Source organism: Azolla caroliniana, unplaced genomic scaffold (genome assembly GCF_043228905.1).
Source record: "Azolla caroliniana isolate FFs.n. ecotype wild unplaced genomic scaffold, voAzoCaro1.0.p SCAF_10, whole genome shotgun sequence".
Classification (NCBI taxonomy): Eukaryota; Viridiplantae; Streptophyta; class Polypodiopsida; order Salviniales; family Salviniaceae; genus Azolla; species Azolla caroliniana.
In genome coordinates this window covers 914376-941744 of record NW_028230445.1, presented here as the reverse complement: position 1 = coordinate 941744, position 27369 = coordinate 914376, and the positions used below count along the sequence as shown (strand labels likewise).

At 35.8% G+C, this 27369-nt stretch overlaps 3 protein-coding genes across 6 annotated transcripts; all 3 read right to left on the bottom strand.

Annotated features, from left to right (window-relative positions):
- Positions 1 to 1037: 1037 nt before the first annotated feature.
- On the bottom strand, positions 1038 to 3755 carry LOC147858596 (cyclin-D4-1-like). Its single transcript, XM_087325388.1, has 6 exons — positions 3242 to 3755; positions 2863 to 2949; positions 2640 to 2738; positions 2045 to 2243; positions 1810 to 1943; positions 1038 to 1711 (listed from the first exon to the last, which is right to left on the bottom strand). Exons 1-6 carry the CDS (start codon positions 3653 to 3655, stop codon positions 1643 to 1645), a joined length of 1002 nt encoding a protein of 333 aa, XP_087181514.1. The 5' UTR covers positions 3656 to 3755; the 3' UTR covers positions 1038 to 1642.
- An 11915-nt stretch (positions 3756 to 15670) lies between these two features.
- On the bottom strand, positions 15671 to 18386 carry LOC147858595 (uncharacterized). 4 transcript variants are annotated; one of them, XR_015530371.1, is made up of 5 exons: positions 18238 to 18386; positions 16602 to 18166; positions 16423 to 16511; positions 15820 to 16143; positions 15671 to 15737 (listed from the first exon to the last, which is right to left on the bottom strand). XR_015530371.1 is itself a non-coding variant. In XM_087326017.1 (4 exons), exons 1-4 carry the CDS (start codon positions 18329 to 18331, stop codon positions 15930 to 15932), a joined length of 1962 nt encoding a protein of 653 aa, XP_087182143.1. In that variant the 5' UTR covers positions 18332 to 18386; the 3' UTR covers positions 15671 to 15929. The 4 variants fall into 4 exon arrangements, 1 of the variants encoding a protein (XP_087182143.1); XR_015530372.1 differs by having other exon boundaries at positions 15671 to 15756; positions 15841 to 16143; XR_015530373.1 differs by having other exon boundaries at positions 15841 to 16143.
- A 2242-nt stretch (positions 18387 to 20628) lies between these two features.
- LOC147858594 (putative xyloglucan glycosyltransferase 9) lies at positions 20629 to 25491 on the bottom strand. Its single transcript, XM_087325389.1, has 5 exons — positions 23986 to 25491; positions 22713 to 23021; positions 22165 to 22455; positions 21929 to 22042; positions 20629 to 21793 (listed from the first exon to the last, which is right to left on the bottom strand). Exons 1-5 carry the CDS (start codon positions 24715 to 24717, stop codon positions 21152 to 21154), a joined length of 2088 nt encoding a protein of 695 aa, XP_087181515.1. The 5' UTR covers positions 24718 to 25491; the 3' UTR covers positions 20629 to 21151.
- Between the last annotated feature and the right edge of the window lie 1878 nt (positions 25492 to 27369).

Genomic DNA, 27369 nt, shown 5'->3' with positions numbered 1-27369 from the left:
TTCTCTGATGAACTTTATTAATCATAATTTTGTTAGCCAGGTTCTTTAGATAGTAATCCAGATGGCGCTGGGTGTCAGCATTCTCTGCACTGTTTTCATCCACTAAGTGAAGTCTTGATGTACATTGAACTTCACTTTTTTGTTTCCTAAATGATCATATGAAGCTAGATAGAGTCCTAGGTTGTGATGATTCATCAGATGAAAAAGAGTAATAGAAATTTCTATGATTTGAGATTGTGGAGGATTAATTAGATTGATTAAACTGGTTCCAGGAGGAAAAAGAAGATGGATGTTTCTTCTTCAAGTGATTGATTACTGGTGTATAAAGAAAAAAACTGAATAACGTAGAAGTGAAAACACCTGAAACTGATTGTTGTAATGTGTGAAGAAGAGTCTAGTTTTAAACAATCTAATGGCTGTCTTGAATGTTAATGATAATTTTCACAACTCATGTCTGTAGCCATCATGATGTGGTTTCCCGAAAGGTGGAATGTGATATCCAATGATGAAACCTGTGCACGTAGTTTCCTGAACAATCTAATGGTTGTCTTGATTTTTGTAATTTATATGGTTCCAGCTATTATGAGCAATTTCCTGAACATTGATATCCAATAATGAAACATTAGATTGAAGCTGATAAAAAAATCAACACAAGCTAGATTGTATTGTTGACTATAACAAAACGTTTATTTTGCAGTTAAGTATTTGAACATTGATTACATTATAAAGTTTTTGTGTAGGTAATAGTGGAAGCATATACTTTTGAAAAAAATCAGATATATTTTTGGAATAATTTGTTCGTTAGACATTATCCTGTAGTTGCAATGGAAATATTAATGTCTTTCGAGGAATTCTCTGAGTATGTTTTGAATTCAAGTTCACCACATATGTCTGAATTCATGCGATAATGTCATCAACAATTTGTTCCCACTGTGTGCAGCACTTTGGAAAATGAACAGTGTAAAGTTAAGGCATATCACCATCAGATCTATGCAGATGGCAAATAATCGCTTCATTCCTAATACAGGGATACCATCTCTTTAAATCCAATAACTTTAATGTCTGGAAAATTTGTTACATCAAAACTAATACATCTAAGTGATCTTCACCCCCAACGGAATTTGATCCATGGTTGTATTCAGGTGCCGAATACCAGGAAAGCCTGGATCATAAACACAGTATACATTACATACATAATCGATAGTAGACTGAGGTTTTCTCAAAGCCAAAATGCTGCAAAGCCGCATGATTGAGCTGCTCTTACTCTCTCAATTTGCATAATTTTGAGCAAAACTATGTGCGCATCAGGATTCATCAGTGTGTCATTTAGTATCAAAACCTAACCCAAATTGTGCATTGGGATCCCTCTTTTTCAAACCTTTTTCATAGAGACACATGGACTACAGCATATACCAAACTCAGATGCATGTGTAGGCAATATGACAGACAGATTGCATGTTGGCACGAGCAACTCAAACTGTCATATTCCTACAAAAACTGCCTATCATCCGTTGTCTGAGTGGTTGCAGGGAAATCTGGGAGTTAATACTGCTTTATGTACTTTCAACCACTGCTAATGTATACATATAAAATATCTCCCCTCCCCCCCCACCCCCACAATGGGGCTTCTAGGAATGAAACATCACCCTTGGTTGATGTACATATTGCAAAAAAGCTCTGCCATTAGCATAAAACAGCTCTCTGATGAATCCTGGAATTACCAGAACATACCAGAAGTGCAAATTTTAGTTGAATATAGAAAATTTAACCTGAAAAAAGAAAGAATATCATTGCTAAGTAGAGACTTACGTGTAGGTGTTGGGGGAACATGGAAAATAAGATCTTCTTAAACTCAATGAACTGTGGGGAGCACATCTCCTGGGCGGCACACAGAACAGCCGCTGCAGCAATGGATGATGGCAAGTAGTACAGAAATCTAATGTCTACAAAAGTATACAAATGGTGTAAAACTCAGTCACACATGACATATTATTAACAATAATATGCATCCATCATCCTCACAATACAAGCCTTCCAAGCTCACCTTGAAATGCAGACAGGATGAGTTCATCAATTCGGGCACATGAAACACAATGTGTGTCACTTGCAAGATCTAAATAGCGGACAAAAAAATCTATGTATGAGAAGGGAGTGACAGAGCTCAATCGCCACTCGAGGGTGCTGAGCACAAGTAACTCCATTCTTTGAATGGTTTGCGGCTCGAATATACAATCAGGCCCAACCTGAGAAGATTGCAAGGGGAACAGGAAATTGTAGTTTAATCCATGACTACATATATACACACACACTGCCTTTTAAGGTGAGTCAAATTAATCTCATGTTAATGAAGTAGAGATATTGCCAATAATAATAGTGATGGAATTAATTTCTCGCTCCTGTTATGTCTTGATCATTGAAAAATAAAAAATAAGTACAGGATACATGATTAAATTATACTAATCAGGTTCATTCAAGTTTTAAATGAGATCATGTGAATTTCGATTCAAGAAACCTTTAAAAACTCAATTCACATCGGGTTCATTTCTTAAACGTGATTGTTACAAATCTTCGCAATCTCTCTGCATCTCGTCAATGGCATGAAAGAGGAAACCATCCACCTGAAAGCATCCATGATTTACCTGAAGATCAAGAAGTAGGGGGACATCTGTTTCTTCCATCTTGGCTGCTAAAGATAAGCACGCCACTGACAGAAGCTGCATCATCCAACCTTTGCACTTCTGTGGAAACACACAAAAAACAAGAGATTTTGGGGATGGTATGAAGAAGAGAATGCAAAAAAAACAGGGTTTCAACGAGGGTTTCTCTGTAAGGATTTAGGGTAAAAAGAGAGCAAACACTTACTGGAATTCGATGGAGTGATAGGAAGCGATCAAGATAGTTCACAGATAAGGCGGCTGTTAGAGGGCCAAATTTGTAGAAATCCCGAACCTTTGATGACACAACAGGATTGGGTAGGTATACACTTAGCAAAACATTGATGAAGCAAGAAAGGCATTCGTTGCATAATCAAAGAATGCTTTCACAATCCAAATTAAAACAAATCTCGAAAGACCACCGAAACCATCGCAAACAGATTTAAAACAAAGAATGGAGTGAGAACCTAGAAGTGGAGAGAATACAAATAGTAACTAAAAATGAAACGAAGACGCAGGTCCAGAGAAAAAGACTCAATAAGAGAGCAGAGTAAAAGGGAGAAGAAGAAGAAGAAAGCTCTCTGTACCTTAAAAATCCAATTTATTGCGTTCTGCCGAGATTCGACATCAAGAATCTTTTCTTCATACTTCCGAAGATAATCGGAGCATGGCACATGGAAGATCTCTCTCTCTACAAGAGCAGTAAATGTCGTTTGGATATCAATGTCTTCATCATCATCATCTTCTTCTTCTTCTTCTTCTTCTTCTTCTTCTTCTTCTGGTTGCACCATAGCCATAGAATCTCTCCATGATAATGAAGAAGAAGAAGAAGAAGAAGGCAAATTATAACCTCTTTTCCTTTTCCTTCTTTCTTCTTCTTCTTCTTCTTCTTCTTCTTCTTCTTCTTCTTCTTCATCATCATCATCATTATCAACGTCATTGTCAGAGAAACAACCCGAGAAATCTTCGCAGCAGAGAAGGTCTGCTAAGCTGGGAGGCATATCGAAGCAGAAATAGGGAATGAGAAAGAAAAGAAAAAAGAGGAGAAAAGAGGGAGAAGCATCAATGGCAGATGAAACAGAGCATGGCGAGAAGTATGTAAATCAAAATACATTTGGGTGAAATTTTTTTAAAAAAAACTAAGCTTTTGAAGAGGAAGGGGAAGAAGAAAAAAAAACTAAGATATGCATACATGAATAATGCATTTGTATATGTATATTGTATAATCATAATGTATGTATGTATAATGTATAATGTATATGTTTATGTATATACATTATATATGTATAATGTATGTGTTTATGTATATACATTATATATGTATAATGTATGTGTTTTATGTATATAAATTATATATGTATAATGTATAATGTATATATACATTATATATGTATGTATATGGGTATACCGTATGGGTATATGTATATGTATATGTATAACAGTATATGTATATATTCTTATTCTAAGTCTTCAGTCTTGGTCTTTTTCTTTCTAGTGTTTCTTAGATGATCATGTGACAAACAGGGAATGTATGTGCCTTTTAGGGTTTTAAGGTAAACACACACACACACACACACACACACACACACACACAAACTCCCTCTCTAGGCTTTTAGGGTTTTTCGGGATTCCTAACACCAAGCTTGCCTCTAGCTTTAAGATACATATAGCCGAACTCAGCATCTCTCGTTGAGCTTTAAAATCTGTCGCCCAAACTTTCCAACAATTGATGGATGCCATCGTTCACGTGGGTTGTGTCGACCACTCCAGTGAACTTATCAATATATGTATCATCATTGTCTAGGGAAGAGAGATAAAGGCCATGTGGGCACTTCGATTCAATGAGCAAATTTTTTACTTTAGAGAGAGAGAGAGAAAGAGATTGATTTGTACAGACATCCAAGGGACACACAATAAATGATATATGCATTAGAAAGCCCAACGTGAAGATCAAACTAGGCCATATCATAGATAAGTCATGGAAAGGATTTTGTACACCGTCGATTCATGGCTGGTTTGATGTGTGTTGTCTAGCCCACACATATTGGGTGTTCTTGTTCATCCATACACAAGCTAGATGGAGTCGAACCATGAAAGTTGATTCTTTGAACAACAAATATGTAATTCCTCAAGTGAAGAACAATGATATCCATCACAAGTTGATGGAGAAGAAGTCTTGGTTGGTTGATGAGACTTATGATTTTTTGGCACATTATCAACTTCGTTCATTTATGGCGAATATCTTCTTCATGTAGGTTGAAATGACGAAATGTCTTGAATAGAAGTGGTTTTCGTTTTTTGTATATGGTCCTCATAGAATGTTAGCCAAAGGTTTCTCCTATACAATATGTTATTTGAGAATTCATTTTCTCAACTTTGGGTTTTGATTACAGGGATTCCCCCATCAGTGGGTCTTGGCCCATAGGATGGTGTTTGATATTGGTGCCCTTGAAATGCTTTTTGTTCGATGGGTGAAGTGGGGTGTAGTCCAATGTGTGTTTCGCCCTTCGACGAGGTGCAATTGCATCAAATGATGTTTGCAGCATTTGTTGGATCCACTGATGACCTTGTCAATCATGCTTTGTATGTTGGTATAGTTAGAGAATGTAATATTTTTTACAAAAAGAAGACGCGAAGAGGCGTATATTATACTTTATGTGTCTTGATATTGTAAGTACAATAGGTGTGCTCAAAGATCTCATGAAGATCTCACTCATGCACACATTCTCTCTAAAATTTCCCTTAGGTTATGAACTATGATTATTATCATCAGAATGACCCTTAGATTAGATGTGTTGGTGGATTCATATATTAAACCTTGCATTCTCATAGGAAAAAGAAAGTAATCTATAGAATCTTTGAATGCAATATGATCATATCTCTAGGGATCATATTAAATCTATCCTCCAAATAACCAATCGTCTATCTTTCATACTTTCGACTACAATGTATATACACATACCCGCAACCTTGCGCCCTCCTCAATATATTCTGCAAATTAGTGCCCATATATAAATGCACACATGCACTCTTATTGTTTACTGAGCATTAAATATGTTTTTCCAATCCATTGTCTTGTGAATATTTGCACACCCACACTCCCATGTTGTTGGATCAAGGCAATCGATTTACTCTTTCATTAAGTACATTAACTCCCCTCCTTCATTTGTAAGAACTACAACACATTGTGTTATTGGAACTGGGTGTTGATAATTTTCCCACTTTCGGTAAAGTTCGTAGGAGACATAGGTCACACTTTTCCTTCCCACATATACCATTTTCAGATACAATTGAAGTCACAACAAAGGAACAATAAGATATATATTGTTTCGCATGAGGAGAAATGTGTAAGATATTTTTGCATTAGAACCAATATGTTCGAATTTTGATGCACTGCCATGGTCATGATTAGACCAAATATGTTTGAATTCCAAATCAATCAACCTAGGATCTCTCAATCTTTGTATATTGCAAGACTCAATTCTTGGGTGATGAAGAGGAAATTCTTAAACTTCCAAATACCATCTCTAGGTTGATGACTTCAAAGACGAGATGTCATGAAGAGAAAGAAAGTATTGGCTGATGATGTTGTTCCATATTTTACAACTAATGTAATGCATGTGTTTGTTTAATAGCTTGAGAGGGCCTAAGACATTTTCTTGATTGCATAAGTCTACCGAAATGGCCTAAAAGGAGGATCGATAGGTTAAATTAAGGTGTAGATAAAGTTGATATTTGTAAAAGATAGAAGAAACTAGAGCAAGTATATAGGATAGATAAAAACTTACAATGTGTGGGATTTTTGAAATCATATGCCATATAATATTATTTTGGCTTGCATTCATTCTCCTCCATTGTAATGTATCAAATTTCGGATTTTCACAAACCTATCTTGGTAGAGATTAACGTCAATACTCGATCCACTGGATACCACCAAGGCACATTAGGAAGAGGGGGTAACAATTGAGGAGTCAACAAAATTAACGTGTGGGAATAACATCGCCAACTATATATATATATATTATATATATAAAGCATTATAAAGCATTCAACTATCATAATTAAGGGACAACCATATCACTAGCAAAAACAAATCCACATACCAAACCCCAATGTTCTTCCCTACTTTGCTTGGAACCATGTTGTCCTACCATGTTACAACATGCTATTTTGAATTGCAAATGACTAATAAAATTACATCTTAAAATCAATGTTGCCTAATTTGATTAGCTCAATGATTGGTTCATTAGCACAAAATAAATATTTGAAATTCATCCGTTCATGACATGAGAGTATGTATTGGATAATATACTCCAGGAGTATGTTGGGGAAATGATTTCTTTCAAGGATACTCAGTATTGGTGTACATACCCATAGTTCCCTCCGTTTCTTGTAATTTGAAATATTGTACTATCTACTAAACTCACTCCTTGTGCCTACTTAGCATTTACCACCAACCCACCACATGTGTTTACCTTATTGTTTGTACATGATAAGCTATCCCACATGCTTGGGCTTTGATATATCTAACCTTTTGCCAACAGTTACCTTGTACATACATTGCCTCGTCCATCATAACGAAATCACCCTAATATGGTGGAGATCAATGTCGCATCATATGCCGATAATTTCTCTTCAAAAGCTTATACACATGAAATCTCAAATTTGTGTGCTCATATTCATGACATGACCTCGTGCTTTCTTAATGTGACAAGACTTAGTGGCAAGGAGATGAGTGAGCAACATAGATTATCGAGAATAATACAAGGAAGATGAAGAGGAATGAATTAGTGAAGCATTCTTAAGTACGGTGTCATGAACACAATCTCAACGTTCTATGTATCAAGAGAAAGATAGTAGTGAAAAGTCATGCTTTTGTACATTTTATATGTAATTGAAAAGGGTGTCCAATGTAGGCTAGAATATCATGCAATCAACCTCTACATTCTACCATGGTTTGAGCTCTCCATGCATGGGTTAATAAGAAGATGACTTACCACTAGGGCACACTAAGAGAAATGTGGCATTATGTAATATTTATTATCAACTAGAGTTATATTTAATGTTTGGACCCCAATTTATGGGTTTATAAGAATATGACTTGCCAATAGGGTGCTACAAGAGAAACATGATATTATTTATATGGTATTTATTATCATTGAGTGACCATCAAATTAAACTCTTGGACGTAAACAAAACATTTAAGGTATTCTCTTGACCCGTTACAAGAAGGGGACGTGATCAAATTAGTTAAGTTGTCTATGATGCTCAATGACTCTAGAGAGTTGCGAGAGTCTCTAACTAGTAATGGTGAATTCTTGAAGAGCATAATCAAGGGCCCATTCTTTCCTCTGAGAAACAAATGGAAATGGTCTCATGAATTTCTATCTCCAATAATCTGGTTGTACACATGCATGATCTTGTACTCCTTCCACATCACAATTAAATGACTTCTTGTTTGATATATCATCAATAAAACTTTATGTTGTAGCGTAATATAAAACATTCACCCAGTTAGAAAGTTGTAGGCAAATATGCTCCAAACATTATACTTCAATTAAATCATACACATTCCTAATGAAAATGACTCTTAGCATATACTAATGTTGTTTGCACCATATTTGCCAATAAAACATCACATGGATCAGTAACACTTTATTATTAAGTATACATGCCCATGTATACTTTTCGTGCCACTAGTTGAGCACGGTACCATTAGTTCCATGAGGTAAATCTTATGCAACCACTTGTAGGCATATGTTGGTAGCTCTTTTCATTCTCCCTTTTCTCGTTCATCATTATAACATATACAAAAGAGATAGAAATGTTGGAGTAGAGTTTCTAATTCACATTATTAGTGAGCTCTCTTTGGCAAGTGTGTTGTTTTTCGATTTGAACATTTAACAAATATAATTTCCTTGCTTTCTCTAAAACAATTGTCCTTAAAAAGATGAACGAGGACCACAAAACAAAACAAGAATAAATAAAAGAAGTCCAAAGTAACCTTAATCAAATTTCACATTGTTAAATAACAAAATAATACATTCATTTTCAATAATGTTGTAATAAGGTATGGAGTCATGTTGGGACGAGATTCACTCAATTGAGAATTTATCGAGGACAAACATTTATATCGCTTCTATATTCGAAAGTCGTTATAGATGTCTGGGCTTGCATACACTCCATAACAAATTGCTTCTACCTATGCTCAAATTCACAACAATGAACATCCTTTACCCAATAAGATTAAAATTGCGGACTTCTAACTTTCTTAACAAACTACTTACACATAAAGGAACACGAGATTTAGTCGATATATTAGTAAGACTTTAGAGGGTTTTGTCTAGCCAAACATAGAAAAGTGATCGCATCTTCTCACATAAAAGCGCACATTGTTCAAAGAAATGTTAACCGCAAATTAAGCATTAATGGAATCTTTGAGATAAATAATAGTTCGAGCATGCATAGTTTAACATCACATTGACATGTATTTGAGTAGAAACAAAAGATGAGTTTTTCGAGCTTCTTCTTGAAGTTTTAAACCTACGCATTCATCTATTCATGGATGCATTTTTAATGAACTACCAAGTTATTGTTATCATTTTGCAGTCAAACTAGAGCTTATTTGCCAAATTATTGTAGTTACTAGTATGTAAGGTCACATAAACTATATCACCATATGCATGTCAACATAGACTATTGGATAAGAAAGTGTACAATATTTCACTAGATCTAGGTGCATATGCATACACTGAACATGTGTATAGATTTACAGTTGGATCTAAATTTACACCATTTTATATGTCATAAAAGCATACTTCAAAGCATTCAATTTTGTGTTCTCCTTATCTTCATGCATATTTATTAGTTCTAGAGTTGTGTAGAATGTCTATGTATGTCTGTAAAACAATCATAACAATTAGACCAAAGTCTAAAAGCACTGTAACAATTACTTTTTCAGTCTCATATAACTTCCATCACTGACATGGACATTAAGTCGAAAAAAGTATACAAGTTTTGTATTGTTTAGAGGGTGGACCGTGGGATACTTTCCTCGGTATTGAAGGTTAAACCAACATGTAGAACGTCTATCTTAGACATTGTTTGGCACTATTATGAGAAGTTTTGCATAACTTTATTCTTATATCTAAATAAGAATTAATTTCACCTTACATATTTAATCCTCTTCCAAATATCAATTTATATGTAGTCACATAATCAAGATCTTGAATGTTTTCACCAAGTTGGCCATTCCACAACAATAATAAATGTATAGAATGTATGTTATTTCTCATCTGCTAGTTTGCATGATGAAGGATATAGCTAGGAAGGAGCATCAAGAATGTTAGTCTTTGCATTGGTGGAGGTTGGGTGTTATGTACACATAATGTATGTGAGGGTAGGTCACTAATTTTTACATAATTGAATGGTATGTTCACTAATGTTAGAAAGGGACTAATGTAATTGGATAGGAATGATAGGTGCATGCACTATCATGATCTTGACAACCAATGAATGGAGAGTCTTTTTAGAAAAGCACATCTATTCAAGGGGCCGAGGAAGAGGTATAAAGATAAGGCTTAGCTACCCTCATAAACACATTATGTCAGAAGGCTGCTGTCTTAGACACTGATGGTGCGGGCTTTCGTCACGACGATCGTGTTAATCTCTTCCAAGGTATTAGTCATCCTAATATCCGGCGATATGGGACGTCGACGGTAGGTTGACTATGTTTTGATCATGGCTCAGGGGTGGTTGAGTGGAACAGGTTCTTCTATCCAATCTATTTACCTAGTTTTTACTTTATTTTGGTCTATTGATTAGTAATAGACTCTTAACATTGGGACTCGAGAATGCACTCATAATTGGGTTTTTCAAAATGCCATCGAGGAACACTTAGCATTAGTAAGGGACACAAAACTTGATGTGTAAAGTAATTAATGTTTCTCATTGCTATTAGATGAGGAGTCATGTATTATGAGGTAAAAAAAGACATACTATAGTTTCTCATGTTCATGATATAGAGTCAAAGTCAAAAAAGTATCAATTGATTTCACAAAAAGTAACATAAAAAGGAATTTATTGTTTTTAATGAGCCGACCCTTATGCAAAAATCACATCGACGTACATTGGTTTAGTAAGATCGACGAAGATCGGTCATTTATTAAAGTTAACCAATGTAAGCATGTATACTTACCACCTTGTAGCATTAATAGGCAAGCTCTTTAATATTTCTAGCGAAAGGTCTATGCATATTGTCATAATCTTATTTTTTACTTAATAGAGATAGGTCTTCTATGCAATCCATGTTTCATAAGTGAATAATGGGAAGTTTCCCTCATTTCTAGACTTCAGATGAACCATTTGGGAAAGGTTAGAATACTTATGCAATGTCATCGTGGTTAGTGATCCTTATACAATTCAACAATTGACAATGATTTGTCATCCCTAATTTGGTTTTATTTAAACATTGGATATTCAAACATATAATATCAACAACACAATTACATAGTTTGTCGATCAAACTTGATTTGAAATATAGCAAGCCCATACTCTAGGATGTTTTATGTAGTGTGTTGCAATAGATAGGCGGCACAAGGGTACAAGATATTTAAACTTCGGCATAGGCATATGACATAATAAGTTAGATTTTTCAGCAAATGTTTCCTCTCACTACAGTTGGCCATAATGTAAGTTCACAGGTGATTCACATTGTTTACAATTTTCAAAAGAAAGATATTCACATATGTATGGTATACCAGGTGGCTAAATGGTTGTGATGTGCAAAACTTCTCTCCTTGGTGTGTCATGTCGGCTATCTTAATGTTCACATGAAGGTGGCAATTGTGTAAGGATTTCAACTAGCCATTTCCATGTCACCATTTGAATTGCATACTCGAAACCTTCTACTTCATTTCAAGGAGTTCTTGCAAATGTGAGGTAGGCTAGGTAATTTACCTTACCCCAAGTTTTCCAACATGCTTTTCCAGCTCATGTGAATGTACAATTGAAGCACGTGTTGATAGCCTACACTTTATCTTCATGAGAACCCTACTCTTGGTACCCAACCATAAAATATGCTATTGATACTAGGGCAACTTATAAGTAGCTATGATGTAGACAAAACAAAGAATAGTGGGTTCCCAAAATTAAGAAGTAGACTTAATTTTAGTAGAAGAAAAAGGAGAGGAGGTAGAGAAGAGGATATTAAAGCAATGATGAAGGTTGCACCAACAAGAAAAAGGACAAATAAGAGCTTTATCATGGGAGGGCGCTAGGTAGTTAGCATAACTTCCTTTTATTGGATATTTGTAACCACTTAAGCAAGTCTACATGATTCCCATTGATAAACCACCAAAATTGCCCTTAATTCTGCTAAGTGTAAATATCCAAACCATGAATTTAATATATTTCTAACATGAGTTTTCTTTTTCGAGAAAAAATAGCTTCTCATTAGTTAGGTGAATCACATATACATATCAAGCTATGTACACTCAAAGTATCGATAGATACTCTGCAATTTACAGGTCACTCTTATACTGGCTATCCTTGTGTGACACTTTAGATAAAAATTGGGGGGGGGGGGGGGGGGGGGGGGGGGGGAATCGTTGTCCACATAACAATAAACAGCTACATAACAACATCAAAACACAACTAGCAAGCTTTTGAATGAATGCAACTAGACATTGATATCACTGAGATTTTGTTTACTACATTTTGCAAAAGTAATAAGAAATATGTTGCCTTAGATGTAAATGAATATCGATTTATTACAATGCTTTCCCTCAACTCATCTTGTGATACTCTAACCTACTCATCGTGGAAGCGACAAGGAGAAGGATATGGGAGGTGAAAACTAACATAATAATAGTACATATAATTGTCCAATATATATACATATGTTGCTTGATAAACTCAAAGAAATACCAAGCATGTAGAGATGGCCATAGTAAAAACATGATTGTCCAATAGGGGTATGATGTACATTTACAATAATGCATTTGATTGAGAAGTGTTGATAATTTTGTACACCCAATTTTTGTTGTAATCAATTATTTGGCTTGGTGAAAACCTACAAAAATTATTATTGCGACATGACCAAGACCACGAGGACAATATGTCTAATTATAGTGTATGGCCAAAATACTGAGGGGCTTGGACCTCATACTCAAGAAGAAACCAACCCTTTTATGTTGTTTCTTAAATTGAATGGAAAGTGGGTCATGTTAGAGACCATACCAAAGGTCACTTTCACATGTTGTAAATTGTAAATAATGATAACTTCCATTCAATTGCATGTTATAAGTGACCAATTGAGCAACCAAAAATCCAAGAGTCATTGTTTCTTTGGTATCCTTTCCTTACGAGAAAAAGATCTCCAGTAAGAGCATATGAGACACGTATAATAGAGAGAAGGGTACTTATGAAGAGTACTCTTGGGTTGTAATTCATTGGATACGGTTGAAAGAGAGAGTGTGAATTATAGCTCTTCTTTGTCATTTAAGTAGTGTGGAGGTGTTGTCTTTTGCTTTCTCATGTTCATTTGATTAATTATGCCACACACATAGGTAAAGCAAGCCTTAGATTGTTAGAGAGGTCAAGTGAAAGGCTCACAATATGCTCGAATTGGTCTCTTGGTTTGCTCGAACATGCATGGTCGTACATCTTTGCCATGCTAGCAAATAGTAGGGTGCCAATATTTTGCATCAGCGTTGAGGATGATTAAGAACCAACAAACATCTAGTTGAGTGCTTCCTAAGCTCCCACAATGAATAGGGTAGGTAGTAGTACGAGAAGCACTAGTGGGAAACCCATTTAGTTTCTAGTTTTTTGGTTCATTTATGTAATTGTTTTTGTTAACTAGCATTGATTCTCCAAATTTTGCTAGTTAATTGTAGTTAGTTTTGCGCTAATCACTATTAATCTCACTTTTGAGTGGCATGCTTAAACAAATCCCAAATAATACTATTTTTAGTAGTAGATGAATACTTGCCCAAGGGCTAGAAAAATCTACCACTAAGATGATCGTCAAGGCATATGGCTCAAGGACACAACCACCTCATCGCATTTGAGGTTGCTCACCCACTTGAGATTCAATTGAATACATAAATTTTGGCATGAGCTTACTTTGATAAGCCATTAACTTGGAACACCACTTACATTTCAGTGAACCATAAACATAGATGAGCACTCATCATTCAACAAGTCATGAACTTAGATGAGTACATACATTTTAACAAGCCATAAATTTTGGTTAATGAACATGATAGCTATGTACATTATAAGACACTCATGAATCAATCCTTCATTTATTTGATTTTGTATGTTGATGACATGTTGGCCGCTTGTATGAATATGTAAGAGATCAATACTTTAAAAGCTCAGTTGAATGTGAAGTTTAAGGTGAAAGATGTAGGTGTTGTAAAGAAAGTTCCCAAAATGGTGATATATATACGTATCAAAGTAGGGATGTTTTTCTATATCATAAAAAGGTACATTGAAAAAAGCTCTAGAGCGACTTGGTATGAAAAGCTCAAAACTCGTTAGTACTCCATTGGCAACAGATTTCAAACTTCCAGTGGGTTTCTCTTCACGAGTGGAGGAGAAGGTGAAGCAAATGTCTCTTGATCATTATCCAAGTGATACTGGGAACCTTCTATATGCCATAGTGTCCACTGTCTACTAGATTTGATATTGCACATGTTATGACTATAATAGGTAGATACATTGGGAAACCTATGAAAAGTACATTGGCAAGTATGAAATAAATTTGAGAAATTGAAGGGTATGATTAATGTTGGCTTGGTTTATGGAAAATATATAAGACACTACTCCAAGTGCATGGGAATTAAGATAATGTTGGAGACAAGAGGTCTTTGACAAGGCACGATTTCACTCTATTTGGATGTGACACAAGTTGAAAAGCTTGTCATAGTTGAACACATTGTAGCAAGAAATGCAATGGAATGTATTATTTGGCTTCGAGATTTGGTTGGTCACTTAGGGAATTTGTTAAATAAGACAATAGTTTACAATAACAGTCAACCTACCATTCATATGACCAAAAATTAAATGCACCATGAACAAATCAAATACAAAGGTCATGTTGCACTTCATCAAGAATTTAGTACCTCAAGGTTTTATTACAATTAAAAAGTCTTTGCGATAAATAATCCGACAAATATGGTGACCAAACTAGTGCCTATAGCCAAGATGATGGGGGGTGGTAGTTGAAGAAAAGCTACAGCCACATCTTGGCCACGTTGGAGATGTGTCCTATATAGATAAAATAATGGGCTTGAGACCCAACTCTTTTGTACAGTTTTTTGAATCAAATAAGAAGTTACGGTTCTCTCTATAGAGCATACCAAAGGCCATTTCCACTTGTCTAGAAAAGCCATAACTTCAGTCCATTTCAAGCATGCCAAAAATCTAAGAATCAGAGTTTTATTTGCTATTCTTTCTTTAGTTCTAGTGATATTTGCGAGAGAGACATTAATAGAGAAAAGGCTGTTTTGGCCCTATAAGATTTTCAAGTGTTGTACTAGGTTAGATCCAAGTTGTGGGTGGAATGTCGAGAATGTTAATTTCACCTCTTCTTTGTCATACTGGAATTTTCTTGTTGCTCTCCCACTGAATGCAAGCCTATGGCCAAGCTGCATTGAATCATTGTGTCCCGATTTCGTCAAATCATTTTATCATCATCATTCAAATTTATTTTTTCTCCTTGATCACACACTAATTTATCACTAACTTCAAACTTTGAACAATCAAAAGAGATGGCATATACTTACTATACAACTTCTAAGACAAATCAAGAACATTAAGGTTGGCATGAGTTAAAACTTGAATGTCTATTATGCATTGGAATTGATTGCGAGATATCCATCTTGTGTCTACGAAACCCAAAATCCGACCCATTGAGAGAACAAGAGAATGGTTGAAGAGCTCAAAGCCACAAACTATGGATCCAAATCATCCCGGAAAAATTGGAACGGATTACCAGAAAACAAGTCCGAGTCAAGTTTTAACTTGTTGATAAATTTTTATTTCAACTTGTTGCTGGCAGGGATTTCAATAAAGCTAGGTAAAATATTTCCAGCTGATATTAAATTTCAAAAGTGAGCTAAATATTTACAGAATGAGAACAAGGAGTGATACTTACACAAATTAAATCAACAAATACCTCCCTAACTATAGGACTCATTCATGACCACACCAGAGAAATGGGCATATTGCCTCTTCTTAATGGAAAGTCATGAATTTGAATCATGATCATGAAAGAACAAACACTACTAAAGTAGCACTCAAAAATGGCACAATCCATAAAATCTGCACGAGTGACACCAGCTCTTTGTTATCATGCATACGTCGTTTGAACAATGACATGCAAAACATGAATATATGAATCGAAACAACGAATATGACGGATAATAATGCAACCGTCAACGCTACAATCTCCTTGTTCTTTGCCTTCTTCACCTCACTCCTGCATACAAAGCATATTGTGTTGAACAAAGCATGATACTAGTGGTGGGTAACCTCAGTAAGTGAAAATCCAAAAAAGAACATTTAAAATACAGTCAAATTTAGAAACAATGCAATGAAGATAACATAAATGTGCACAGTGAGGACATGGAAACATAAAACGTAAAGGGATTGTCAGAAGGAAAACCTGAAAATGTATACAAACGCACATATGAATAACATAAATGTCCCATGAAAGTGAAATGCTCTGATACCATTGAAGAAAAACGGGATTTGTTACCTTATCAAATCCAATTCCGCACTCCATGTTCTGATGTGATTCAAAAGATCTGTTTCAAGCTCATGCTTCTCTTCATACCACTTTTGTTCCTACACCATCATTTTCATCAAATTTCCTCGCACCACTCAATTCTACATATTGTTAACAATCCCAAAGAAATTAAGACATCAAATATTCACCATCATGCTTAGCAATGCATTGAGGCCTGATATATTTACTGCTGCCTCCTCCAATTTGCCCTTCATAAGATTTAACTCATTCGTGTACAAACTAAGAATCTCTCTGTATTGATCGTCCAATTCTTTTAATTGAAAGAGGTGAGGTTGATTATGCTCTAGAAATCGGATTTTCTGCATCATGAGCTTCATTACTGCATCTAGACCCAGCCTATTCGTTAGCTGATGTTCTGGCCGAGATTTCTTCTCCTCCATCGTTTGAATCCAACCTTCTTTACTTGAGTCCATGTCCTCGTTAAGATGATTGGATGTCAACTCATCTTTTTGATCCATGCTATAACCTTCTTCAGCAAACCACTCTTCCAATAACCATTCAATTGCATCAACCCCATGTACTTCTAAAATGCTTAAAGTACAATAGAAATCGGAGCCATAAGAGCTAACAATTTGAACTCTCAAGTACCGTGCCCACTTGGGTTCAGTTAAGGTAAAGTTTTGAGAAACTCTACCATTCTCAGCTTCGAACTTTCCTAGTAAAGTCCACTCTTCAGCAGGGTAAATTGAGCTTCCCAAAAGCTCAAAATCTCTGACATTAGATGAGTAAAACTCGTAGTTTGTGACGACTATCTCGACCACTAAAGTCTCTTCTGAGAGCTCCAAATCAATATACTTATTCTCAGCATTGCAAGGACTCCAGAAATACTTGTCTTTGTCTTTGTTCAGGATATTGGAGGCTCCTTTCGCTTCTTTATTGGAAGACAATATTTTTGCACCCTTTGCATCAGATGCATAGTTATATAGGCCACCATCAATTTCCTGCCTAAGATGAATTTTGCTAGAGTCGGTGACAATGGAGTTGGTTTCATTCTGGATTTTTTTATGAGACTTCAACATTGATTCATTGCTTGCGGCAACCATATCAGCCTCTGTTTTACTAACATCATGTACATTTCTGTTCACATTATAAAGATGTCCATGAATCTTCATTTCTTCATCATAGATCAGATTTTCTTTATTGTCACTTAACTTTCCATGTCCAATAACATCCTGACCATTTCCAGGAACATCATTCTCATGATTATTATCAATGACATCATCATTCATGTTACATCTTCTAGACATATCACTCTCCATAGATATGCCATGTTGCAACTTTGCACTTTCAAAATCACAAACACTACTGTTCGCTGAATGATTTTCACACTTTTCATTTAAACAATGCCTTCCCATGACATTAAAATGTTTACCAACAAGTTTTCGTAAGCCATGGGAAGGGCATTTACAAAGGGAAGAAGGACCATGAAGTATTCCAAAAAACCTCGCCTTCGAAAAAGAGCTACATCTACCTTCCTTCCTTCTTGCTCGATGTTCCTTTCGTTTCTCAAGAATCCCATTGTGTCCATCATGAGAAGAAAAATGATCTTCTTTCAAATCAAAAGTGGGAACTGTAGACTCATCTGGAAACGAACCATTTGATTTAGAACTATTTGGGAAAGACCCATTTGCTTGGTTCTTCTGATTATCATTCCCAATATGAGCTTCCACGCCAAGAGTCCAAGAAAGGCAATCTGAAAGAAGAGGGTTTAGGGTTTCTCCACCTCTTTAATAATTGAGCAGAGACAAGGTTGGAGAAACATACCTTTAGGCGTCAAAAATATTATGAATGAGAAGAAAAAAAACACAGAGACGAATCGAATGGCGATGGTGAGCGGAAGATTTTCCTGTTCGTTCATTACACTGGAACAACGAGAGACAGAGAGACAGAGAGTACAAATTTACAAATATAGCCTCCTAGTTCTACACAAATTCAAGTTCGGTTTTGGGAAATTACACAAAAAATGCCCTCGGACTCATTTAGCATTGGATGACCAATGTAATCACATGATTAGTATTGCGATCCGAGAAGCGGATCATCGTTGTTTGTTGGCACTTTCTCTGTACCTTAGCATGTGGCCCGGTGAATTGGTCTATAATGAGTCTCTAATTGTGTCTAGTAAATAATTAATGCTGCAACAAGCTCGATATCCATGACATGTTCGATAGGCCATCTCAATCGAAGTATCGTAACAAGGCATTACATTCATAGCAAGGATGCAACTACAACATCTCAATGCAAACTTGGTATGTTTACAAGAAAACAAACACTTTCATTGTTCCATCAATAACAAAAAAAAAGAAGCAAAAAAACATGTGCCTGCCTTCTTCATGTTGAGATATGGGCCTCACCATACTTTTCAAAAGAATAGACTAGCTCGTTAAAGGAATTGTGCCATTAAGTGTGGGTAAGCATTTGAGCATATTAAGAAACCGAATCTATACTATACCAAAGGTCTCCTTCATGGTGGGCCCATAAGATCGTCCTTAATTATTTTTATACTGTAACAAAGGTCTTCTCCATTGTGGGCACTTACTATCTCCAAGAACTATCCTTAAAGAATGTGACAACAAAGCTCATAATTTGGATCTGGTATATGTTAATATGTCACAATGCTATACATCATGATAAGACAATCCTCCTTATAGATAGTTAGTGCCCAACACAATCAATACATTACACATTTCTTCATTTTTGAAGAAAACCATATTCAATTTAAAAAAACTAGTGACATCTACGTCGTGATTCCTTTGGACATTTGTAGACTATTACAAAACTCAGCAAATAAGCAAAAGTTATCGTAAAGCATATATCTCATATGAAAACCAATTTGACTCTTTATTCAAAAAAGTTGAGACTTGTTTGCAAAACAATTGAGCTTTCTATAAAAACAAATAAGTCATAAGATTATCATGGAAATATGTGTGCCTATTTCAATCTACCACAATATATGAATTGGCATTCCACCCTTCGAATTCTAGCAAATGAATTTGTAAAGCCATCCTTTTAGAGAGAATTGTGTTAATTAACTTATCATGAGAATGATGTCAAAATATAATGAACTTAACATTAGACCAACCTCTCTAGAATTGAACCTAAAGAAGTGCCACTACAAGTATTGTATGGATGGGATTAATATCTCAATTCTTGTGTCTAATCATTGAATTACTTATCAACCATCATCCATTGGGAATAATGGCAAGCTTTATTATTTAAGGTGCGAGATGGAATTTTAATTACTAATTTTCCAATCGTAAAAACTTGTTTGAGTTATATGTATTTTCCCAAGAAACAACATATCTGTATTTCGAGATATCCTTCTCACACGGCCCTAATATTATTGACTATTGTTAAATACAGTTGCAAGGGAGATAGTTAAGTATTTAGTATGAATGTTCATGTAATAATATTTGTTGTTTGAAACAACATGATGCCATATCAAGAACCCACACAACTCCAAGCTCTCATGAAAGTGCCAATCAAAGATCTCACATGCAACTTGATTCTAGTTGCTCACATTAGACAAACAATGCATTAACATTAAGTTTGTGTTTGTACCATGGTCATCACACCTAATAATGACAGAACTAAGTGTGAAGAAAGCCTTGCAACTTTCTCAAGCATGCAAAACAAGGAAGATCTTGTAGTACAAACCATGCTAGGGAACCACATTCAACTTTCACTTACTAACTATCATCCTCATGGCACAGCTAAGTACATATGTATGAGATAATTGCTTTGTCAAAAAAGTACAAGTAACATGCCATTTCTTACAGATAAAAGAAACTAAAGAGAAAGATAACACTTATCAAGAAGTATAGCCCTAGCAACTAGCACAATCAAAGATAGACAGCATGTCTCACATTTGAAATGGAATATTCGGCTTGAAACTCATCTCACCGATACAAAAACCCAAAAGATTATCAATTGTCGCTTTCAATGAATCCTACAAACCTAGACACTGTTGGGTTTTCATTCTAGGTATACAGTCTGGATATGGATTAGAGATCTTGAATGATCAAAACAAACTTGTTTATTAACATTCATGCACATCATTTGAAATTCAAATGCGTTCTTTAACCTATATAACCACAGATTTAGATATGGAAAGAGTGATGAGAGAGATTTCAAATACCACATGACTTTAGAATAAAATGGAAAAAATACACGTAAATTTGAATAGGAAGCAACAATGAGAAATAACACTGTTTCTTTTATATCCCTAAAACCTAGAAGTTGCATTTAGAAGCTCAATACTGAACTAGCAACTCTATACACCATTAGCATAATGTGCCTCTGACGATGGTGGGTTTATAATAGATCTTGCAAGAAATAATTCAACAAATAAGAAATGCTGAAATGAATAAAATCAATGCTCTTTCTACACAAGTCTACTCTTTCTACAGGCAAAATGGAAGTGACGAAAGGCACGAATGCATGAGTACTTCCACATGCCAGAATCGCTGCAAATGACAACTTCGATACCATGAAGCCCATGTAAGTAAAAGCTATATGGGTATAAGTTGTACCTCAAAGTTCTACTCCATTGGAATGGCATATATGTTCACAGGCAGCAAATATTGCACTTTGTTTTATTTCGAAGCAATGCATTATGCACCATGACATACATGGTGTTGCCGACCTCTCATATTGTGTTAAAGCTACGTGTGAATGGGCCTTAGCTCACTTGCTCCCCAATGAGATCCAAGCCCACAACTAGGAACGATATGCCCTGAAAGAGCAAAAAGTAGAAGTGCACACCTTGAACTGATAATAGACTTCTTGCCGACGCTGTTAGCAAAAGGAAAGCTAATGTTAATTCTTTCCTATAGATTCGGTTTATCTTCTTCTTGTGTGGCTTAGGTAGCTCCTCATTTTGCTTGTTTAGTTGATCCAAACCAGATTCAGACACACCCCGATGGAGCAACCCTACTTCTTGTTCTACATTTGCTTCTCTTTCAGCAAAAGCAACTAAATCCGATTCTGATGATCTTCCAACCTTCTTGGTAACAACCCATTCATAGGCACTACCAAGCTGGAATAGGCCTGATACCATTGCATTGAACTTGGTAACTGACATAGTATTCTCGAAGAGTAAATATGGCACAATGAAGGGGAATGACCTGGGGGCTGGAACAATATTAAGTAAAGACATGATGGCAGGTACATAGCATACTACCCATGCAGGCAACTGAGCTTCTGGTATGAACATGGTCATTGGAAGAATAATGCAAAAAAGCGTGAAAGAATAGAAAGGCAGGATCAGCTTTCTGAGCAAGAAGAATAGAAATATGAGATTCGCCTTCTTCAAGATGGAGATCTGCATATTATCCAGAGTTATTCAACATCATCACCATCACAGATTGATTTTTGCATATCACTTGCTCATAATAGAGGTAATTTGAATGCAACATCCTAAAATGCAATCAAAATTTGATGCAAAATGCTAGCTTACTTTAGCTGTTATAATGTCAGGAAGACAAAGACGAAAGAGCTGCATAGGTCCAGAATGCCAGCGATGCTGCTGTTTCCTATATGCCTCATAAGATTCCGGCACCTCACACAAGCACTGGTGAAAATCAACAAAAAAATGTCTTTTAAAAAAAGGTAAGTATGCACAAACTTTTTTTTGCAACAATAGGAAAACAAAGAGATTTATACATAACATGATCATGTAGATTTCAAACTTACCTTGACATCATTCAAAAATACAAACTTCCAACCATGTAGATGAGCCCTTACAGCAATATCCATGTCTTCCACGGTAGTGCGCTCCATCCATCCTCCCGACTCTTCCAAAGCCTTAATTCGCCATACACCCGCAGTGCCATTGAAACCAAAGAAATTGAGGAAGATACCATTTACTTGCTGTTCAACTTCAAAATGGTACGAAAGATTGATGCATTGAAGCCTAGTAAGTAAGTTCTCATCTTTATTGATGAAACTCCACCGTGCTTGCACTAAACCCACATCATCATTTCCCTGCATTTTAACAGCACATATATAGCTTCAGCCACAACATTATCAGTGTGGAGAAAAAGATAAAGACAAAACCCCTAGCTTGTTGGCGCAATACCCATAGTTTTCAGATATTTCCGCAATAACCCTCTGCAGTACAAATATTAGCACTACAGAAGGGTATTCTGGTAGCTTCTGAAGACTTTGGGATATTCTCATAAATGCGCAGCAAGTTAGGGCAACTTTTGTGTGCTTCAAATGAAAACTGCAATGCAGTGCACCTTGAAATGGATTACAGTTCGTTTCAAGAAATCTGGCTGTGGCTGAAAATCGGCATCAAAAATTGCCACAAACTCATAGTCTTTGACATAATCACAACCCATAGCAGACTTAAGGTTTCCTGCTTTATACCCTGTCCTGTCCAAGCGGTGCCTGTACACAATGTGTATACCTTTCTGGAACCACTTCTGTACCTCATACTTGATGAGTATCTGAGTTTCTGGATCATCTGAATCGTCCAACACTTGTATTAGCAGCCTTTCTTTCGGCCAATCCAGTTGTGCGATTGCTCCAATTGATTGCTGATAAACCTTAAGAGACCAATTCAATCTAAGTTAAAGAAGCATAAGAAGTTCATTTATCCACTCGTAACCTTAGTTCTGGATCAATATTAAGTCTAGAGATAGGGGAATTTGCAGGTTTAGATGATTTTCCCTGCACAGATTTGTCTATATAGCTATTGACTGAACACTAGACCTAGGGCTGGCTACATCCTTGGGTAACTTGGGATGGCAAGCATCCAAACTAAGTCTAATGTTCAGCCCCATATGTTATTAGGGAAATCAACATTGAGTCCAGAAATAGTCACATTTGCACAAGGAGACCTAATCTCTAGGCCTAAGGTTTCATGAATTTATAAAAGGTGATGTGCACTCTTAACGTTTGTGTCCTGAGCTACGATGAGCCTTTGCTGGGGGGGATTATGATTGGGTAGAGAGTTAATCTCTAATTCTTTTACTTTATCATTATTTAATCAATGAATATTTTAATCACAGGTATTTATGGTCCTAGGGTTTATGAATGTATAGAATATCTATGTAGATAGAGTAATTACCAGACTGTACAAAATACACATGCCATCATAAGGGGGGTGAAATTCCAAATCTGTAATGACACTAAAGGCTAACAGCCATGAATAAATCATATAGTATTACAACTACGTCATTATGGGCTTTTCTTGTTATCATTCTCTCACAGATAACTGGTCAGATTAAGGCTTGTATCCTAATGCATAGCTATCTGTGATGAACCTCAGCTCAGGGTATTATAGTCAGGTGGTGAGTTTATCTCTAACCCTTCTACTACTTAGTCATGGTTCAATCAAAATTATTTGAACCAATTGCTATCTTTCAATCAAGATCCTAACAAACAGAACGCACTACCTAATCATCGTTTAAAATCTAAATATCACTTCAATAATATTACTTTCATTCAATCATGAACCTAACACACACAGTATACGAAGCAAAAGACAACATGAGCAAACACAAGTACCTCTTTTTCATTGCACATGGGGATCTGAACCATCACCATGGGGTAGGCTGAAAAGGGCTGTTCAGGATCATTGGTTTCAAAATCCTTCACTTTGGCAACAGGTTTGATCTTCTTAACCCAAATCCATACGCAACCAAGGCATTGAATAAGCCGATCAATTGATTGAATGAGGAACAAAACAATGCAAGAATTAGCTAGTGTTTGCAATGGAGGACCAAGGTAATTAGCCCTAAAATCAACCCATCCAATATATGTGGACTGAAGGAGGCTCTGTACATCGGAAGAATCAGGGATATGCAAATAAGAAGGCCGATCAAACCTCCACCCTTTAACATGCGCAAAAACCTCAAAAAACAACATGAAGATGGAAATGGCGAGGAAAACTCTGATAAATCTGTATAGTTTTCCTTTATGGGTCTTCCCTTCTGAGAAAACTTCTTGTCGTTGTGGTCGAAGAATGATTCTAGTCTTGATGGTTGAAAGTAGAGTGAAGAAACCATAGCCAAGCCAAGCCAGAAAGCTTGCAGCTTGTTGAGCTCTAAGAAGAACCAGCCAAGTGAATTGTTTTGCATTCTTTCCTCTTTCTTTCTCTGTAGAAAATTCTTCTTCTTCTGGGCTGCTTAGCTCCAACATTGACCAGTTATTAGGGTTTTCCATTTTCACTACCACGGGGGTTCCTTTGTGATGGCTCTCTTTCTTCCACCATTCCACAAAGTCAAAGCTCGGTGGCATGGCAACAAGCCTTAAATCTCTGAGAAACCTTAGATCTCTTAGAAACTACTAATCTCTAACAAAACCCAAATATAGCAGAATATCACAGCTTCGGAGAAACCCTAGTGTCTGAGGAATCCAACTCTGGGAGAAATCTTATGTTCTGAAAAACATCATAATCTCTGAAAAAACCCTAATGTATCAGGGGCCTCTATATCTTAGAAACCCTGATTTCTTACACGCCCTGATCTCTGAAAACCCCCGAATATCTGAGAAACTCTGATATCTACGAAACCATAATCTTTGACAAGCCCTGATGTGACAAAACCCCTAATATATCCAAAAAACAGTGTATGAGAGAACCCCAACGTCAGAAGGAACCAACATCTCACATTAACTCATGGATGAGAAACCCTAATGTTTGAAATAAAGGTGTGAAAAAAACAATAATGCCCGCCGAGAAACCCCAATCTGGATGTGTCTGGGCAGGTTCCATTGAGAAACACGGATCAAAACCCTAATTATCCCTGGGAAACCCAGATCGGAGCTGTCATTTACTGAGATGGGGTCACCTTGGTTGAAGTAAAATGAAGAAGGATGGGCAAGATCTCTCTGTGTCACACACGCACTACTCCTTCACACAGTGGGTGGTTGGGTGGGGTGGGGGAGCTATGGAAGCTCTCGGTGAAGAATCAAAAAGAAAGCAGAATGAATGGCACAGAGAAGAAAGAAGGTCGATGATGATGATGATGATGACGGTGATGATGATGATGATGATGATGGTGGTGGTGGTGATGGTGATGATGCCATGGCTTTCAAAAGAGAGGGAAGAAAAGGGTAAGTTTTTTATTTTTTTATTTATTTTTTTATTTACTTATTTATTCATTTATTTATTTACTTATTTATTCATTTACTTACTTCTTCTTCTTCTATTTATTTATTTATTTATTTATTTATTTATTTATTTATTTATTTATTTATTTATTTATTTATTTATTTATTTATTTATTTATTTATTTATTTATTTATTTATTTATTTATGTATGTATTTATTTATTTATTTATTTATTTATTTATTTATTTATTTATTTATTTATTTATTTATTTATTTATTTATTTATTTATTTATTTATTTATTTATTTATTTATTTATCTATCTATCTATTTATTTATCTATCTATCTATCTATTTATTTATCTATCTATTTATTTATTTATTTATTTATCTATTTGTTTGCTTAATTTTTATTTATTTGTTTGTTTGTTTTCAGATAGAAAAATAAGGTTTTCCTTAATTGGACAAAGAAGGCCCACTCTTTATTTCCAAATTCCACCCACCATATGGCCATCATAATATGCTTGCTTCCCTCCTTGACTCTACCCAGTTACTCACTCGCTCTCATCTCCTTCCCACCCCTTGTCTTGCCTTGTCAAATCGTAGTGACACACACACCTTCGCCTTGTCTGATTGTGGCGAGACTGAATCTATATGACTATTCCACATTTCCACCATGATAACACAAAATGCCCCCAAAGTACTCACTCTAAAAAAAATGCTCTTCTTTGATCCAATTCCTGCATACTCGGTCATGCATTATGGACGGTTATCTAGGACCACCATCCCATTGTGCAAGACGTGGGAATAGAAAGTCGGAAGCAAGGCGTATAAATATTGCTACTTGTAGTACAAATGCTCTCTTTGACAGGCAAGACTAGAGCCATCTTGGATTAATTGCCTTACGAATTGTAAACAAATATGCCGCATATCAAAATTCATGGGTTCATTATAGTAACTTGCATTCTCCCACAATCATGTATTAAATGATCCCTACCGTGGTTATTTGAAATATTTTCTACCATGCATATCATTCAACTTCAATAGTATGTCATGTGGTTAAAGACATAACTTATTTGAGCACAACCTTTCCCCCCCATGAACAATGAGTTTTAATGACATGCACAATATTTTAGTTGTACTATTATGATCACGATATCCTAATTAGGTCATTGCTAGAGCAAGCATGTTGAATTGTTGAAAGTGTAGAAGTCGACCATGTTATTTATCACCCATCAAAAAATCCCTCAATTCGGAGCTTGTAAACTAGATGAAGGTGAGTGTGCATGACATTCTATGAAATTGGATTGAGTAGTACATTAGGTTTGTTGTGCGCAATAGACATGGTTATCCATATACTACTATTGTTATTGGAAACGGTCCATACTATGATATGGATGTGAATGAGAAGATGCACAAGGATACCTAACACTTAAAAACATCAATATACTCTTGGGTTATGGCAAAACTAAAGACGAATTGTGGTTCGTCTAAGGATGCCCTCACAGATATTGGGTCTACTCTAATTAATTAACGTTTAATATTGTATAATATGAATGATCTTTAAATGTGTTTTTTGCACTAATTATTCGATCATGAGATTGTGATCCTAACATAAAGGAGTGATTCCATTGCCATCGACCACTCCCAAGTCAATATCACAAGTTTTCAACTGTTGTATTTCTACTACTCGCAAATGTTCATATAGTAGGTTAGGTTAAACATAGAAACAAGAAAGGGATGACACATAATAGAGCTGAATGGAAATATCTTATTGTCTATATTAAATATATGTAGATGTATACATATTTTATATATGTATACATACGTAGATAATAG

Excerpts from the sequence above, each read along its gene's own strand:
- LOC147858596 (XM_087325388.1), bottom strand. The coding sequence starts at position 3,655 with ATGCCTCCCAGCTTAGCAGACCTTCTCTGCTGCGAAGATTTCTCGGGT. Across the intron at positions 2,950-3,241 it reads CAATAAATTGGATTTTTAAG|GTTCGGGATTTCTACAAATT; the intron begins GTACAGAGAGCT and ends GTGTCATCAAAG. Across the intron at positions 2,244-2,639 it reads CCCTACTTCTTGATCTTCAG|GTTGGGCCTGATTGTATATT; the intron begins GTAAATCATGGA and ends CAATCTTCTCAG.
- LOC147858595 (XM_087326017.1), bottom strand. The coding sequence starts at position 18,331 with ATGAACGAACAGGAAAATCTTCCGCTCACCATCGCCATTCGATTCGTC. Across the intron at positions 18,167-18,237 it reads AATATTTTTGACGCCTAAAG|ATTGCCTTTCTTGGACTCTT; the intron begins GTATGTTTCTCC and ends CTCTTCTTTCAG. Across the intron at positions 16,144-16,422 it reads GCGGAATTGGATTTGATAAG|GAGTGAGGTGAAGAAGGCAA; the intron begins GTAACAAATCCC and ends CTTTGTATGCAG.
- LOC147858594 (XM_087325389.1), bottom strand. The coding sequence starts at position 24,717 with ATGCCACCGAGCTTTGACTTTGTGGAATGGTGGAAGAAAGAGAGCCAT. Across the intron at positions 22,456-22,712 it reads GAACTGTAATCCATTTCAAG|GGAAATGATGATGTGGGTTT; the intron begins GTGCACTGCATT and ends GTTAAAATGCAG. Across the intron at positions 21,794-21,928 it reads CTGACATTATAACAGCTAAA|ATCTCCATCTTGAAGAAGGC; the intron begins GTAAGCTAGCAT and ends GATAATATGCAG.